Below are 18,101 nucleotides of genomic sequence, written 5' to 3'. Positions count from 1 at the left end.
TTTTATTTAAATTTAGTTTACACAGCTTACACCATTCTTTTCAGAATTGAATTATCTACAATTTTAATTCTAAAAAATGATTTGTTTACTGGTCATTAAAGAAAGTTATTGGGCATCAAACATAGAAGTCTGTGTTTTTCTACTTAGAACTGACACTACAGCTTCCAGACTAGTTTTATTCAATTTTTCAGATATTTTTCCATATGAATCCAGCATAAGTTTCTCAAAAACTAGTCGCCAAACAATTCAGCATCGGTGTATTTCACCAGAGGAACTGAATTCCGGGCGAATATCTGATGCAATACGGGGTCCATCTGAAGGCCTCTCGGACTCAGACATCAACATCCTTTCGCCAGACACTCCCAACACAACACACTTCTATCTTCTTCCAAAAATCCATGAAGAAGGCAATCCTGGTCGTCCCATTGTTTCAAGCATAAATAGCCCAACAGAACGAATCTCTGCCCTTGTTGATTTCCACCTCCAACCCATTGTTGCCTCCCTACCCTCTCATCTCAAAGACTCCTTCCACTTCATAGATATCCTAAGAAACACAACCCTTCCAATTGATCAACAACTCCTCCTTGTTACCATTGATGTGGCCTCCCTCTACACATCCATCCCCCATTCTGAAGCCTTAAAATCCCTTGAGCATTTCCTCTCCTCACGTCCCACACCCTCCACCCCTTCAACCACCTTCCTTGCAAACCTTGCAAAACTGGTGCTCACAAGCAATGCCTTCAGGTTTGAAGATAAATATTATCTTCAGACTCAGGGTACAGCCATGGGCAGTCATGGGCCTCCTTGAACAGGATTTCCTTTCTAAACAAACCCTATCCTCCCTGATATGGCTCCGTTTCATTGACAACATATTCCTCATATGATACCCTTCCCCATGGACATGATACCCTTTCCCACTTCCTCAATCAACTTAACTCCAACTACTCTGTCTCCTTCACCTGTAATATCTCTGAATTCTCCAGCATCTTCCTAGATGTCAACGTAATCCTTTCCAACTCCAATGCCTTATCCACCAATACTTTCACCAAATCCACCCACACTCAACAGTTCCTACACTTTGAGAGTTGCCATCCCTACCACATCAAAAGATCCCTCCCACGTTCCCTCTCAATCTGAGGCCAAAAAATTGGCAGTGATCCCCACCACCTTGACCAGTACCTCAAAAAACTCCACCAATCCCTCCTGAAATGTAACTATCCTGAAAGGTTGTTACAGAAACAAATCTCCTCCAAAACGGACACTAATCCAACCACAAAAATTCCCAAATCCCACAAACTCCAAAGCTCTGTACTACCTACTTCCCTGGAATCGTAAACCTCAAGCCTGTCCTTAAAGATCTGTTCCATGTCGTCTCCTCCAATCCCTCTACCAAACACCTTTTCCAGCAACCACCCACCCTCATTTACAAGCAGCTTCCCAACCTCAAGAAAAGTTTCAGTAAAAACCAATCACTCACGTCTGATGAAATCCGAACTCCACCTGGTATCCTACCTACCCTGCAAACGCCCCCGCTGTAAAACCTGCCCCATCACCGATCCTTCCTTTTCCTTTACCAGTCCTATCAGCAACTACACCCATCAAATCCATCAATCCAGTAATTGCATCTCCAAAAATTGCATCTACCTCCTTTCCTGCAACTTCTGTCCTGCCTTCTTCAACAGACAGCAATAGTACCAGAGCTACCAAATAAAAATAAAAATAAAAATAGAAATAAAAATAAATTTCATTCCAATTCAATTCTATAATTACATTTTTTCAATTATAGTCTAATTCTTTTCTAACTTCTAATTCCAAATCTCCTCTTCTCTATCAATTCATAATCTACCCCTTTCCTTATCCATAACCCACTCAAATTTGAAATCTCCCGCTTGTAACCCATAATGGCACCCCTTCAATATGTACTCCTTCCCCCTCCGTCATCTACTGCCGTACTCTGTGGTCTCTACTACTTAATTCGTTTCAACTACGTGCTCTGTGGTCGTGACTGTTGGAATTCAAACTGAACAACAAATCAACACCACTCTCTACACGGTCATTTTTGATTAGAAGAAGAAAAATAAATACATGCTTTAAGACAGACTTGAAACCCTTAAAAACCATCCTTAGAGTTAAAATATCGCCAAAAGAATTCTTAATGAGCACCTATAAGGAAGCTATATTCTAAGTTTTGTTGAAATCCATCCAGTAGTTAATCAGAGCTCGTGATCAGTGGGTGAGTGAGTCAGTGAGTGATATAAGAATTTTATTAGTATGGGATGGGTTTAATTTCTTTAGGTATAATTCTTTTTCATACGACTGTGAGAAAATTATATATATCTGATGCATTTTCCTATTAACGTACCAAAAAGTGAATAAGTTTCTCAAATTCTTAAATAATTCAGTATTTTGTTTTTAGCCTGCCAAATCGAATCCAACAGCGGAACTTGAAGATTGGTGTATGAAGAATGGATTGACAGTGAAGTATGAGTGGCTAGTACTAAGTAAGTAATTTATCTTGCATCTAATTAATGTTACTACGTTAGACTTACGTATACTGTAATACAATTTTTATTGATTTAAAAATTATCTTGGAAAAGATTACTTTTATCTTTCTGCAGTGGTTTTTACGCAGCAACGTTTATGGAGAACTCCTGTGAAATGTATCCAACTATCTACTAACATTTTTCATATGTTTTGTCAATCTCTTGAGGGAAACTCAAAGAGAACTATTGTAATATTTAAATTTTTTCCAGATAATTTATTGTGGAGCATTCCATATAATTGATAAATTTGAAGAAATGTTCTTAATTTCATATGTGGAATTTGAATTTTAGCAATACAATATATACAATAATGAACCTCTGGGAAATTATAAAGAAATGATACAAAAATAGTTAAACCACAATAGAGCAGCGAAAAAATGAACAACAAAGAAGTCATAAAAACCTAACCGCAAAACTTTTTAGCTCTGATGCAAGCCTTTTGCTGAAGATGCTAAAGCTTGTACAGACATGTTCGACAGACATGAAGTAGGCCTACCGTTAATGGCAACCTGAAGTTTTTTATCGGTTTGATTGATAAACCTCCTTTAAACTATATATTTTTTCTTAATACAAAAATAAGAATGAATGCTTTACTGATTTTTTTAATATTCTAGCTTCTGAATATTCTTTAATTGTAATCTTTTCTTCGCACACCTATACAGACGGGAAGGAATATCTTTACCAAGTAAAAGTACCACCGCATGAGTATATCGGAACCGGAAATGGCTCAAACAGTGTAGCTAAACAAAGAGCTTGTCAAGACTTCATCAACCATTTACCAAAAGAATGTAAACGTCAGGTAAATACCAACTTGATATTCTCATTACAGATATACTCTAAAATTTTCTTGGAAACACTAATAGGATATGGGATGTTTCGTGGTCAGTGACCGTATTATATACACCCTTCATTGAGAGTGTAAACATTCTAGTTTGTAGACACTTTATGATACTTAGCATCACGTGATACTAAGTAGAATATATGGCTCTGAAGTTTGGGGTCTTGGTTGTTCTGATATTTTGGAAAGGGCACAGTTTATTTTCTGAAAAACGTGTTCTTCTGTTAAATGTCACATCACCGAGTTGGGCTGTACTTTGGAATTGGGCAGGTTGAAACTCAGTCACATTGTACTGAAGAGAATTTTTGGTTTTCTTTTAAGGGTCCCACCCCGTAAGGGTTCAAGGTTTTTAAGGGTCTGGAAGTAGTTACCCTAAACTCTGTTTCTCGTTGTTTTTGGACTGTGTACTGGATCAGAAGAATATACATGGAACCTCGAGATGGTTGTCTCTTCTTCAGAAGAAGTGCAGTGATCAGGGTATCGTAATTGCATGGGGAGATAGGGCTGACCTCTTTCACAGGTTGAAAGCTGTAGAGGGAATCTTGTTCAGAAATTACGCAGATAGTTTGTATGCGGAAGATGTAGAAGCGGCACTCAGCTCTATGAATTGCCCTCACTACAGAATTAAATGCCAATTTCATGATGGGTGAGCAGCTTGGATACCAAATGCCCATTGTCAAAGTCCGTTCTATCACTCAATTGCAAATGGCTACTAATGTATCCAATATATCTAAAATACAAGGTAGTGTTAAAGAAAAGATGCGCAGTAACAAATTTAAACCAGCTGTTCGGTATGACGTCATTGCTGCTCTAGAAATCTATTCTTCCTATCTTTTCAATGTTAAATTGAGCAACTCTGTAAGTCTTTTTCTTAAAAAGTACATAACTTTCAAGTCTCATCGACATCTCCTACGATTCATACAATATTTATCTTAAATTTTTCTAGAAATTCAATACTTCTGGACGGCTGGATGTTTAAGAATGCTGGATTTTGTAAGAGCCTGCACATCGAATACCTGTTGCTCTTTTATTGAAAAACCAACATGCTTTGCCTGGCTCTTTTATAATTAAATTACTCAATGCTGATAAATTTGATAAATCGATCATTTTTCAATGAATTAGAAGCGTTTAAACATTAATTATATTATTTTTCTCAAAATCATTGATATCTTGTCTGTGTAGCCTAATGTATCTATATATAATAAGAGAGAGTATGGCTGTGTTTGTTCGTTTGTTCGCATCAAAACATGTCAACTTGTGGATTGCAAACCGGAAAAACGGGAATGATTTAGATCTCCAATTTTTGCTCATAGATTCTAAAAATATCAATCTCGTGCACCTCGAAGCCCAAATTTCAATTTTCCTTCTAGATTTTTCAGAATTAATGTTCAAATTTCATTCATGCTACCATACAAGAAGTTCCATATGACATAGGCTACATTATTATTTGCAGACCTAAAATGTGTTTTTTAAGGAGGTTATAATGTTCATTTTCAAGACATTCATTTTCGAACGGAGCCGTATAGCTTAATGGTAGAGCACTCGGTTTCCGAGAGTTTCTCGGATCGAATCCCGATTCCTTCCAAATTTTTTTGTTAATTTTTTCCCTTGAAACGTATTATTATAAATTATTTTTTTGAAGGAATTTGTTTCCATTGCAATTAAATTTGGATTTTATCAAATAATTATTTTCAATATAAAATTTTGCCACCAGTAAAAATGTTGGACATAGGTTTCATGCTGTATCATTGAAATTCATAAGAAAAACATGAATAGATCACAATAAAATTAGTAATAATTTATATTCCCCAGTTATAATGTACTATCAGATACAACTAGGGAGTGGAACGATTATTGTAGGTATTTTGTTTGGAATAGGGAAAACAAAGGCTGCCTGATTAAAATTGAGGAGGATCTAATCGATACTAAAATTTATTGATGTATTGAAAAAAATCAATATGATACTGTGAGGTTTTAAAGTATTATGTCTTCATCAGTTATTTGTACTATAATAAAGGAAAGAACTGGCTTAAACACATAAGGAATAGAAAAATTATTTTTGTCGCATCATCACGTCTGAACTACTCAACTGATTAATTTGAAATTTTGCATATAGATTCTTAATTAACCGAGGATGGTTATAGTCCTATTTTCAATTCTTCAAGATTTCAAGTTTCAATTGGTCATGCTTCCAGTTGTATAGAAACAGCTGAAGATTTCTTTTTAAAGGGAGATTAGATGATAGGTATGATTGGGGATCCTATTCGAATAAAAATAACTGATTTTCTGTTGCATCAAAATATTTTGGTCCGCCATCTTGGAACCGCCATTTTGAAATCAACTCCATTTTTTAAAATTGGAAGGTAGTCATGATTTTAATTTTTGTCTTGAATTTTTCATTTCGTTTCATCTCATAATTTCTTTATTAATAAATTTGTACAGTGTATACAATGAATAGTGTCAAAAATATCTTTGATTAGATACAATTTAAAATAAAATACAAAACAAATAAAACATCTACAGAATACAACAATACAAACATACAATACAATTCAACTCATAGGATCTGGTCACATTCATTCAGATATTCTTCGATATTATAAAGAGCTCTTTCAGTTAAATATATTTTTACTTCCAATTTGAATTTATTTGGATTCGGCTCTTGTTGGATTCGCGTCGGTAGCTTGTTATAGAACTTGGCTCCTATCCTATGTATGTGGGCTTCTTCTCGTAGTACTCAAGTCTATGGCTTTGCAAATGTAAAAGTTTATCTCTGTTTCTAGTGCTGCACCTATGATTATGTCCTAACGTCAAAATATTTCCAAGATTTTCTTTCACACATAATTGTCTCAAAGATGTAAAGACTGTAAAGTCTTTATATTTAAGTGAGCGAAATGTTCTTTAACTGATGCTATGGGGTCTAGGTGTAAAATTATTCTTATAGATTGTTTTTGTGCTTTGAGAATTGAATGTTATTAATTTTCAGTTATGCAGTAGTATTCTATTATTCTTGAATGTTTGATAATCCGCATTAGTGGCGACATTAAAAGAGACATAACGAGTGATATCGTGCTCTCTCATAAGCTGAGATATTACTTAAGTATTTCATTTCTATTGGATGTTAATGTTGGAATTATTGAATAATTATATTGTGCATGACATGTATCTCTATGTAACTGTATCTCTGTATTTGTATGGCTAGTCCGTGAACAAATAAAATGATTATTTATTTATTTATTTACTAGTAGAAACTAGTAGTTTATTTATTATAAGTAGAATGATGTACGTCTATTTGTTAACGTACATCTGTTAGAAACACATTTGGCAGGTATTAACTATCACATCATTAAGGAAGTTCAATTTCGTAGAAGTAATAAAAATGTTACTTTTTAATTAATGTGTATGAAACTAACAAGAGATTAGTTAATTGTACTTTTCTTGAAGTTTCCTCTTTCCTTTAAAGTTAAATAAAAATCACATAATTATAATTGATTTCCTTGCATTGATTAGATTATTCCATTTTATTCAGGTGTTATGTTCATCATGGAATCGAATAAATGGTGAAATCAATATATTTTGATTGTCATCTGAACTTTATTTATTAAACTCTGTATGTTCTTATAATTTATTGTCCTTTGCAAAAATAATTCTTATTTTCGTTTTTCTTCCAAGGTTTTGAGTGATAAGATTGTGAGAAGTGCGTCAAAAGCACTTAGTGATTGGTGCTCCAAGCAAGGATTGGAAATGGACTGCAAGAGGAGAAAAACAGGTGAATTGCTTTGAAAATCGACATTCAACCCCTATTGGCTTCAACTTGATTGGTCATTATTTATAATAATTTTAGTTCTTTTTATCATTGCATATGATTCCACATGAGCTTTTAGCTTGTGCTTGGGTAATGAAAAGTGCATGGGTGATTGATGAGATGATCAAACGTGAATGACTACCGGCGGGATTTGAACCCACGACCAGGTAGCGCTAGCAGACTGAAGGGTGTAACGCCTTAGTCGTCTTGATTAATTCAAGATAATAAACCTTTTTGCTTAATCAGTCCTAGAAAAACTATTCAGATCTACTCTGTAATCGAGTTTCTTACAATAATAATTTTTTTCTTTTATATCGTTGATCAATAATTTGTTATTAGTATACTCTATTATTTGTTCTTATTTTATCATGAATTAACATTTTAACTCAGTTTACTATTAATTCGACTTTTTCCACTCCAATGTCACTTATTTAAGTTAGTTTATATCAGGACTGTCTCTAGATGGAACTAAACTTTTCTGATTCTGTGATCGTTTTATTTCATCATTAATAATAGTTTCAACTAATTTTATATGTTTAGTACCGAGAAAATATGAATTCGTGGTAAGGGTACAGTCGTTTGATTTTGTTGGCACCGGAATAGAACGGAAGAAAAGATATGCTCGGGAGATAGCTGCTCAAGATTTCCTGGATCGTTTGATGGCAGAAGGGATACGAAAGGTAAGACAGTTTAATTTGATGGAATTTCATTCATTTATTACATTGAGTACAATCGAAAACTTGGAGAAAGAATCAACATGCTCAAGCCCAAAATTGTTCCTATTCCAATTAAAAACAACACATTTATTTATTAGTATTATAGTAGTCCAGTCAAGGAAAGTTTATAGAGGGAAGAGTTTGGAAGACAATTTTTGACCCCGCAGTTCTGTTTAGAGTAGTAAGGAGGTAAACATATCAAAAGTCCCCACTCCTACCCATTGTGCTAAGGGGTGGGGGTTGTTCAAATGTACCATTTTTTCTGGTTTCTCGCATATAACTCGAAACCTATGTATCTTAATGACAAACCTGTTCTATACAAAATTCATCTCACAACTTTCTCTATATCTTTTCTAGTTTTCGAGATATCCGCTGTTGAAGGTGTGACATTTTTGAAAAAAAAAACGCGTTTTTCACAATTGTTTTTCTATTTTTGCTCTTATAAGGGAAAAATCCATGCTGATTATGAGCTTATAGAGCATTAAATTCTCTTCAATTTGATGTATAATTTCACACTTCTACGCATTTTCCTACAACTGCTGCAGCAGCTTTAGTGTTGAGTGTGAAATCTCCAGTTTTTCAACAATAGACCAATTGACAAAGTAATTTGGAGGGAATGTTTTGAACACAATTTTTGACTTTGCAGCTTTGTTGAGACTTGTTGGGAGGAGAACATATCAAAAGTCCCCATTCCTAACTCATGTGCTAAGGGGATGAGGTTGGTTTAAAAGTTGAATTTTTCCAGCTTTTTTCTTCCACGCTCATATCTTGAGAACGTTCAACCGACATAACCAACTAAACAAAAACGAAGCTTAATAAATTCTCTACCTTTTTTGTTCAGTGGAATTTTGTGATATTCCCAAAATTTCCCGATATATTCGCTCTTGAAGGTGTGTAATTGTTAAAATAACAGGTTTTTATCCAATTTTTTGCTCTTTCAGGGCTCATAACTCTCCAACAATTCATCGCAAAAATTTATGCTTATCGTAGTTTTGTAGAGCATTACATTCTCTTTGAAATCATATATTATTTCACTATTCCAAGTTTTCGTTTCATTGTTTTAACAACTTAAATGTTGGGGGTGGAATTTTCACATTTTTGTGTAATAGTTTTTCAGTATCAGTATTGAAAAATCATTTTGTTACTTATACTATCGTTATTTTTATTTACTAGGACAGAATCATGGAGATGATAACTGTCGTGAAGATATTTTTAATATTTGTAACGGCAGGAAGCCATGGGGAATAATGATAGAACCCCATTTCGTAACGAGGAAAAATATATGATGATTGCTTTACACACACACACACACACACACACACACACACACATATATATATATATATACTTAACCCGTTTGAATTATTCGAATCCATGGTTGGAGCATTGGATGGATTCGTTCATTCAAGATCTTCACTGTTGATTAACAACACCTGTTCTAGCAACTAAGTAACTTATCACGAGCCAGGAACGTCAAATAAAAGATTTGTAGAAATGCTACTGACATTATTTTATTATTTGTATTCAAACATAAAATTATCGATCATTTTTGAAATTGTGTTACTTCCAATCATAATCTTCAATGTAAACAATCCGGTTTCCTATTCAATACTTGTTTCAAAATTACAACATAAAAACGTAATTTCAATTAATATTTCTTAAATTGAGACTTTATCGCAATGATTCATAATTAATATTCAGAAAAGAATTTGCTAACTCACTCTACAATTTAGGGCCTTGGTCAATTTATCGGGTCAATCTATTTGAGCTTAATAAAATAATTTTGGCACACGACATGATATCGAAAATTTAACAAATAAATCAGCACTCACGTTTACATTTTACCTACTATTTTCTATACTACATGCTTTCTAATTAACTAAAAATGATGTCAAGGCGATTTTTCATGTAAATAGGCCGAAGCCCAATTTATAGTCTGAGACTTGTTCTGCGACCACATCTTCTCGTGGTGACGACTCGATTAGAACTGTCGCTTTTCCATTAAACTTTTCCGATTGTCAAGAAAACATGTGCAGCGCCCGTCCTAGTTTAAAGTTGAAACGACGTGGGGTCGCATGGTTCAAACATTTCAAAATACGATTGCATTTTCATCACAAAATCAAAGTCAGTACTATGGAAATGCTAGAAGACTGTGTGGCGAATCATCTGCTATTTTCCACACGTGTGGAACATATATTTAGCAGCTTGTATTAGTTTGTTTATTAGTCATCATCAATATTACAGTTCAAAATTTGTCATCATTTCATTAGTCAACTTATTCATCTAGTCCAATGTATTTTGTACTAGTTGGCCCGGTTAACTTCGTACCGCCAAAAAGTCAATGTATCCCATGTCACACTTGACTTTATTTGGTGAATCATGAAATTCATCCGACAATCAATATTTTCATTCACATCTCAATACAGACTTCCCATGTGCTTAGTCATGCAGCATTTATTATTCCGGAAACATATTCTCAATCTATTGGTAGTTAAATTCTCGACTGGATAAATGCAAATGTCACTCATAAAGCTTTCTGTATAAACTTGGCTCATTTTTGATAGAATTATTGCATTTTGCTTGCAAGTAACGCAACGCAACTAGCACTTGAAGGACTTTATTGAGGCGGCCATGTTTACTGATCTATAACTCGACAACAATTGACGATCTTGACGCACTGTTCATAGAGCAATTTGTGGGGAGGACAGGCTGTTCAGCTCTGTAAAATCACCCCCCACCCCTTGTCTATGTCTCATGATAGTTATCTTAGGTTGAAAAAAATGACCCTCGTTTCTATTTATAGTATGTCGATGACGAATGTTGGGTGCCGCATTAGTTTACATCAGATCAAAACTTGTTTAATTCCAACAATAACATTCCACTGATTTTCATTTCTGAATTGTCAATGATCATTAAAATATCTGAAGTAATAGATTGGTGCCAGAACTCAAATTATTTGCGCCTTAACTGCGCCAGAAGAGTTGGAATTGAACAAGTTGTAGTCTGATGTGAGCAGAAGCAGCACCGGAAACCGATTTACTCAAACAACTGAAAAATAAAATACTATGTACTCAAAATAACTAAAATTTAAGTGAGTAACTATTAAAATATGCCCAAAAAGACAAACCAGATCGTGTTCACCAGAGTTGTCATCTCCATGATTTGGTCAGAAACTTTTCAAACTGTCCGTTTATTCAACATTTGTATATGCTTGTAATATTGTAATGTTCAATTTTCCAAGCAGGAATCCGACGAAGCAGTTAATGATGGTTGTGATAGTGACGTGGAATTTCGTGAAGAGAAGGTGAATAGATTATATTTTTATAATTAACAGGAATTGTTTGAACAAGTAAAATAATAGACGATGATTATTCGCAATAAGTATTACTGATAACAACTATTGAGTGCAAAACATTCCAACTTGAATCTATTTCATTAATTTGATCTCAAGGTTAATTAAAGAAAGTGTTCTTCTTGTGACACACTGACTTTTTCTAGTATTCCAGTGTGCCACAAAAAGATGCAAAACGACACAGAAAAGTTAACATAACCTCGTATAATATAGAACACTGAGATGGCCAAAAGAATTCAGAAATTGAGATACGATTTCTAGAAGAAAGTGTTCGTCTATTAGAAGTCTGAGTCTGTAGTTTTCTGCTCGTAAGCAGGTCCTTCTATATGGCAGCAGTCCTCCACTCTCTTCTATTCTCTGCCAGTCGCTTCGTTGCATAGTAGCTCATCCCCTCCTTGATGTCGTCCAACATTTTGTATCTTCTTCTCCCTCTTCCTCTTCTTCCCTGAACGGTCCCCTCCATGGCATCCACCAACAAGCATTGCCGTCTCATCCAATGTCCCAGCCATCTCCTCTTTCTTCCCTTTATCACATCCAGCAGACTCCTTCTTTCCCCAACCCTCCTCAACACCTCCTCGTTTGTAACCTTATCCCTCCAACTGATCCCCTCCATCTTTCTCCATATCCACATTTCCAATGCCTCAAGCCTCCTCTTATTCTCCTTTCTCAGCGTCCAAGTTTCTGCACCATACAGTGCCACACTCCAAACATAGCACTTTATTAGCCTTTTCCTTAGTGTCTTGTCCAGTTGGCTACAAAGAATTCTCTTTTTCTTATTGAATGCTGTTTTTGCCATAGCAATTCTTACTTTGATTTCTTTGTTGCATTTCATATCCTCTTCCATTATGCTTCCTAGATACTTGAAAGATGATACCTGTTCCAACTGTTCACCCTCCAGTACAGCATTCCCCATTCTTGCTCTCCCTGCACCAATTCTCATGCACTTTGTCTTCCTGACGTTTATCCTCATTCCATACCTCTCACAAGCCTCATTCACATCTCTCAACATTCCATTCATCATTGTCCAGCTATCAGCCAGGATCGCCATATCATCTGCAAATCTTATGCACTCTATGTGTCTTCCTCCAATGCTGACTCCTCTTTTGCCATCCAAACATTCCTGCAATATATCCTCTAGGTAAACGTTGAAAAGGATTGGTGACATACAACATCCCTGTCTCACTCCTCTTCCTATTCTACTCTCTTCTCCAATTTCGCCCTCTATTCTCACTCTGCTGGTCTGGTTGACATACAGGTTCCTGATTAGTCTCCTCTCCTCCCATTCCACACCTCTTCTTTTCAGAGTATCCATAAGTCGGTCCCATCTGACTCTGTCAAATGCTTTTTCCAGATCCACAAATGTCACAAAAACCTCTCTCTGTTTCTCTACAAATCTCTCTCCAATACTTCTTAACAAGCCAATTGCTTCCCTAGTGCCTCCGCCCTTCCTAAAACCATATTGTTCCTCTCCCATTGAGTTATTCAACCTTCCATACAGCCTTCCTATTTATTATTCTCAAAAGGATTTTCGCTGTATGAGCTATTAGACTGATTGTCCTGAATTCCTCACATTTTCGAGTGTTTTTCTTCTTTGGAATTGGTACAATAACTGAGATTAGAAATTCCTCAGGCCATTCTCCATTCTCATATATTTTGTTGCACAGATATGTGACTATTAGAAGATAAGGTAATTTTGAAATTTCTGGGTGCTATGGTATCTTCAGGCACTACTCAGTTACAATATTGATGCTGCTACTTTTATTCTTCAGATGAGCAATTTAGCTCATGCCAATCTAACCGCTACTCAACATTGTAAAATGATGTTATTACTTCTATTCAAGTAGTGTAATTTCAACAGAATGAAAGATAACTCCGATCATAGAACGAAGATACGTTCATAAATTGAAGACTTATTCTGGTATTGAGTATATAAAAATCTATTATTTTAAGAAGTGACAGACAAGCTTAAGATTATTCAAATAAACTATTTTCAAAGACAATAAATATCTGTTTTTTTTCAAGGATGAGACGGAGGAATGTGCGCAACATGAAAAACTCAGCGAGGCTGCTGACGAATCTAGAACTTCAACTCCCCTCTCTCAATGCTGCTCTGAAAACGTCACATGTGAAGACAGTGGCAGTTCCATAGTGTTTATGGATGAAGATGAAGAGGTAATAAACATACTGTACAACGTGCATACTTTTGAAACATTTTTAACTGGAAAATTCGAATCAAATCCGATTTCTTAATTGTTTTTTCGAGAATGACTAGAGCATTGCAATAATCAACGTAAAAGTTGAATATTAGTTGTTAACAAATTATATAAATTGAATTAACAATGAACGCCAGTGTTTTGAAACGTACCCTTATTATGGAATGGCTCCCGGTGTTGAGTCATATACCAACCCCAAATCTTGGACGCATGAACGATCTCAGTAGAGCATACAAAAAATATTTATCATGCTAAAACAATCCTGAATAAACCGAGAATATATCCCAGTAGAGACACTTTCGACCAATTCAAGGTGATGACTATTCGCCAACTATATATACAGAAAATGCTACATTACATACGGGTAAATAAAAACGAGTTTAAATTGAGGGATAATTCTGCTTTGTATAACTTCAGATTGAGTTCGTACAACACATTTAACATCATTTACACCAATCTGACAATAGTACGCAGACAATTGAGTTATCTTAGCACTGAACTAATGAATCTCATCCCTGGTAACAGAATTGATTTTTTTTCTCTGTGGGCAGGCGAAGGATGGGAACGGAAGTCATTGAAAACTTTTTCTTTGACATCAGTAATATATTGTAATTTATTTTTTCACTATTAACTCCTTTGGTTTTTTCTTTTGTATTAAGTTAGCTTGATTTTGTTTTAAATTGATACTCTCACTCAGCGGGCAGGATTATTCCTTTGCTGGGTGATGCCAATAGTGTATTTTATTTGTTTCAATTTTGTTTTCCATTATAGAATTATCTCTAAGGAATTGATAGAATGATTTTATACTATATATACTATGCAATGTTAAACATGTATTGATTTTGGCAATAAACAATTATTATTATTATTATACAAGAGGTTATAGGAAAACCTAAACCTGCCAATACATCAGGATGTACAAGATACCAGTCAAAGCCCTCTGCATTTCCATAAGCCACTACTAGGACGGCAATAGGAGCTATAGGAGCAGATTTGAGTTTAGACCTGTCAACAAGAGTGGACAGCAAAGCAGGACAACAACATGTATCACCCAAAAATCTTGAGTTTAGCTTTTCCACCAATATATCAAACTGAGGGAAAGTTGATGCCAGAAATGATTCAACATCTGTCACAGGAGTTCCTTTTTTGATTTTTCCCAAATGGAACCAGATCTTTTTTCACCAGATAGAAACTCTGAGCCAATTGAACCTGAGCCTATAATGAACTTCTGGTCAAATTTACGATTAGCTCTATTCACTTTCTTTGCTTGCCTTCTACCTGTCACTAGTTTCCAGTCATTTTATTTTTCCCTTAAAGATGTACTTGAACTTTCATAATCTGCATGCAAATGAGTACTAACCTGATGTTCAGTCCTATTGCTCGTTTCAAAAGTTTCAGTATTTGTTCGATTTTTATTCTGATTATTGGTAATCAGAAAGGAATTACTTTATTTGAAACAACAGGACTCCTAATATTAGTAAATATATTATCAAGACAAGCATATTATCTGTTGTATTTACGACATTTGTGAAAGTCATGTTGAATTGTCTTAATAAGTTTTTTAGCTCAAAAGAGCTATATCTTTCTCTATTCAAGTCAAAATTCGAGTTCACATCTCCACCTACGAATAAATGATAGTTTTTAAAAGCCAGCCCATGCAAGAATTTGAACATTTCTCCCAATTGTTCCAAGAAAACTCTACTGTTACCATTAGGAGATCTATAAATTGATGTGATTCAATTTGGAAACACGATTGATAACACATGTAGCTTCAAAGTCCATCTACCTGCAAAAAAAATCTATATTCAAATTGTCAAAATCCTTGACTGATTTTTTATAAAGATTGCCACTCCACCTCGAATATAATGTGTTCTATAAAAACTATCACAAAGAAAATAATCATCTAGTTTTAAAAAAGACAGTTGAGGCTCTCTACGCCAATGCTCACACATATAATATCAATACTATTATAAATAGCAAGAACTATTTCAGTTTTTCCAATTCTATTATTCTGTTCATTATAAAGAGTTGTGTAAAATTATTTTCATCACATTGAGCATCTAAATTGATTTGATCAGAACAAACACCAATCACAGAATGTGTATTAACAGAAGTGGAATTCGAATTAAATTTTTGCTTATCTATTCTTCTAAAAAAGAATTGAGTGGAAGAGTAATGGGAGGAAATGAACTCAAATATGAAAAATAATCCTCTACATACTTAACAATCCTATCACTGATATACGCTTTTCCAAAACCATTCTTGTGCAATCCATGATTTGTGAAAAATCTTCGTCCTAGGTTAATAATGTCTATGAATTTTACATGTGAATACAGGTTACATGTTTTTAACATTGACTTTATGGACAAGTGCCCTAGAACAGCCCATTCAAATTTTCTGGAAGTGTGCCTATACCTTTTATTCGTTGTATAATATATTTACATGTACAGATTATGCATAGTTATTTGAAAGTTATGTGTGTTATTATATGTTGCGTGTCTGTCATACGCTAAATAAATGGGTTTCACTTATTGTTTACTTTTCGTAGGAATCGAATAAAAAATCTGAGCAAAATGAAGAAAATACTATGGATGTTGCTGAATCAAGAACTTCTCTACCACTCCCCAACGAATTCCCCGAAAGCACTCAATGTGAAGACAGTGGCAGTGATATTGATCCACTTGAAGAACAGGTAGCTTCAAAAAAATCCAATAATCACTACTTTATTCTATTACAAAAAAAAAATAAAATAAAAATAGTACCCTTTTGAAAAACTACCTTTCACTCCTTTAATTAATACATTTAAGTTCTGTGCTTTTGATTAATTTCAATTATTTTAATAATTTCATGAAGTTTGTTGTTTTTTAAAAGAAGTAGGAGGTGTTAGGGTATCATTCCCATACTATTTTTATCACTAAAAGTAGCTCTTCTATTACTGTATGTCAACCGGCATGTTATCGAGGATAATTGCAGCACGTGGGGAAAAAACGTAGATATAATCATAGACTGATGTATCAATGATTCAGATTAACCAATTTGAAGAGTGTGTCATAATATTAACCTATTTCTGTTTTATTTCATTCAAGAGTGTATCATTTTTTCATTATGTATTGCAAGGTAGAAAAACTGCAAAAATAAATACTGTTGCATTTTGAGTTGACCTATGTCCTTACTATTTGTAGCTTTGTTTGACAGATGAAAAATGAATGTCCATCATAAAGTTAAAAATGATTAATGTATTTTTTATCTTGTAGGTCAGCTCTTCAGAAGACGGTTTAGATGCTGATCTCCCAGAAAGATCTCAGAATTCTCCACAGCAACAAATTGATGAATCGTTTTTGGCATTCAAGCAAGAAATTATTAAAAACAGATCATTGGGTTCTGGAGGTGAAATCACAAGTCTACATGATTGGTGTCAACAGAACAATGTAGCTTTCAAGTTAAAATATCACTTTGGACGTAAGCAAGCAAATAATTTAAAATTGGTTATGATTGATTATGTATTGGTTATGTACTCCAATGATGGATGAGTAGTGGCGAGCGATCAAATAAATCAGTGCTTTGGCAATGACAAAACTATCATCATTGAAATAGTTGCACATTGATGTTTCTCATCGGAATATAAGCCTACTTTAGTTATAGTAGGAAAACAGTATCAATATCAATGTTCAACTACTTTGTACTGATTGCCTTGGTAGAATGGTTGGTGTTGGTCTGGAAATCTTCACTTAGACGCCTTTTCAAGGCAAGATGTTTAGTTAGATATGAGTGGACGATTCGGTTGCATGTTCCATTCATTAATAAAGCAAAATCCTATCTGCTAGGCTGGGTTGAGAGTGCAAGGAGATCCCATTAATGTAGACTACATAGGAATCTTGTTTCATTTAGACGAAATTTAGTAAGCCTTAAACGAATATCAATTCAAAAAAATGAGAAATGCCAAAGTGGGATGTGTATGACTGCATAAATCAAACTTATGAAACAGATGGAATCACAATAAGATGATTGTCAGCCATGTTAATTCCAAACAGTTTATTATTTTGTTGTTCATTAGTTTCTGTTTGTTTTTGAACGAGAACAAACTTGTTTCAATCGGGGTGTTATAAATTTAACGCCAATTAATAGAATTAAATCATGATGTTTTTTGTACTTTTAAGTGATTTAAAAAAATGTATCATGCATTGTTTTTGTGTAAACATTATTTTGAGGCAAAAAGAAATTGAGGATCAAACAATCTCAAATACTGTATGCGTAAATTGGATTACCGAAAATAACCAAAAATAAGGGAGTTTTGGTTACTTTGGTTTCTAGTTTTGGGTTACTTTTCGATTACTAGTGCTTGGGATCACTAGAGCTAGCGTCCACTTAGTACTGAGGTAGCGTCTACGTTGTCGTTGCACCCACTTTCATGCAGTTTACGCCAAAATGGAAACAATAGACCGAAATATGTAACAGTTGTTCAATGAGTTGGCACAGCTCGCTTTGTTTTTATGATATTGCAAATTGCCAGAATGGAAACTAGGCTTTTTCAGCCTTTGAGATTCTAATATAATATTTTGCAGATTATAATATTTAAAGAATAGCTATTTATGTATTTAGAGCATAATGCGCGACTTTTCCGCTCGCACAAAACA

At 34.5% G+C, this 18,101-nt stretch overlaps 1 protein-coding gene across 7 annotated transcripts in view; it reads left to right on the top strand.

Annotated features, from left to right (window-relative positions):
* LOC111046153 overlaps nucleotides 1–18,101 on the top strand; it is a 95,830-nt gene that overhangs the window by 57,246 nt on the left and 20,483 nt on the right. For 6 of the 7 annotated variants that reach the window (XM_039428905.1, XM_039428907.1, XM_039428906.1 and 3 more), the window contains 8 exons: nucleotides 2,417–2,501; nucleotides 3,206–3,342; nucleotides 7,054–7,150; nucleotides 7,727–7,866; nucleotides 11,144–11,206; nucleotides 13,277–13,426; nucleotides 16,016–16,159; nucleotides 16,722–16,926. In XM_039428905.1, the coding sequence (XP_039284839.1) occupies nucleotides 2,417–2,501; nucleotides 3,206–3,342; nucleotides 7,054–7,150; nucleotides 7,727–7,866; nucleotides 11,144–11,206; nucleotides 13,277–13,426; nucleotides 16,016–16,159; nucleotides 16,722–16,926 (1,021 nt within the window). The remainder of the gene's footprint in view (nucleotides 1–2,416; nucleotides 2,502–3,205; nucleotides 3,343–7,053; nucleotides 7,151–7,726; nucleotides 7,867–11,143; nucleotides 11,207–13,276; nucleotides 13,427–16,015; nucleotides 16,160–16,721; nucleotides 16,927–18,101) is intronic. The other variant, XM_039428903.1, reaches the window with a different exon arrangement.

The sequence above is a fragment of the Nilaparvata lugens genome, chromosome 5 (assembly GCF_014356525.2).
Source record: "Nilaparvata lugens isolate BPH chromosome 5, ASM1435652v1, whole genome shotgun sequence".
Lineage (NCBI taxonomy): Eukaryota > Metazoa > Arthropoda > Insecta > Hemiptera > Delphacidae > Nilaparvata > Nilaparvata lugens.
The sequence above is the reverse complement of the archived record's forward strand: the minus strand, read 5'-3'. Positions and strand labels throughout refer to the sequence as shown.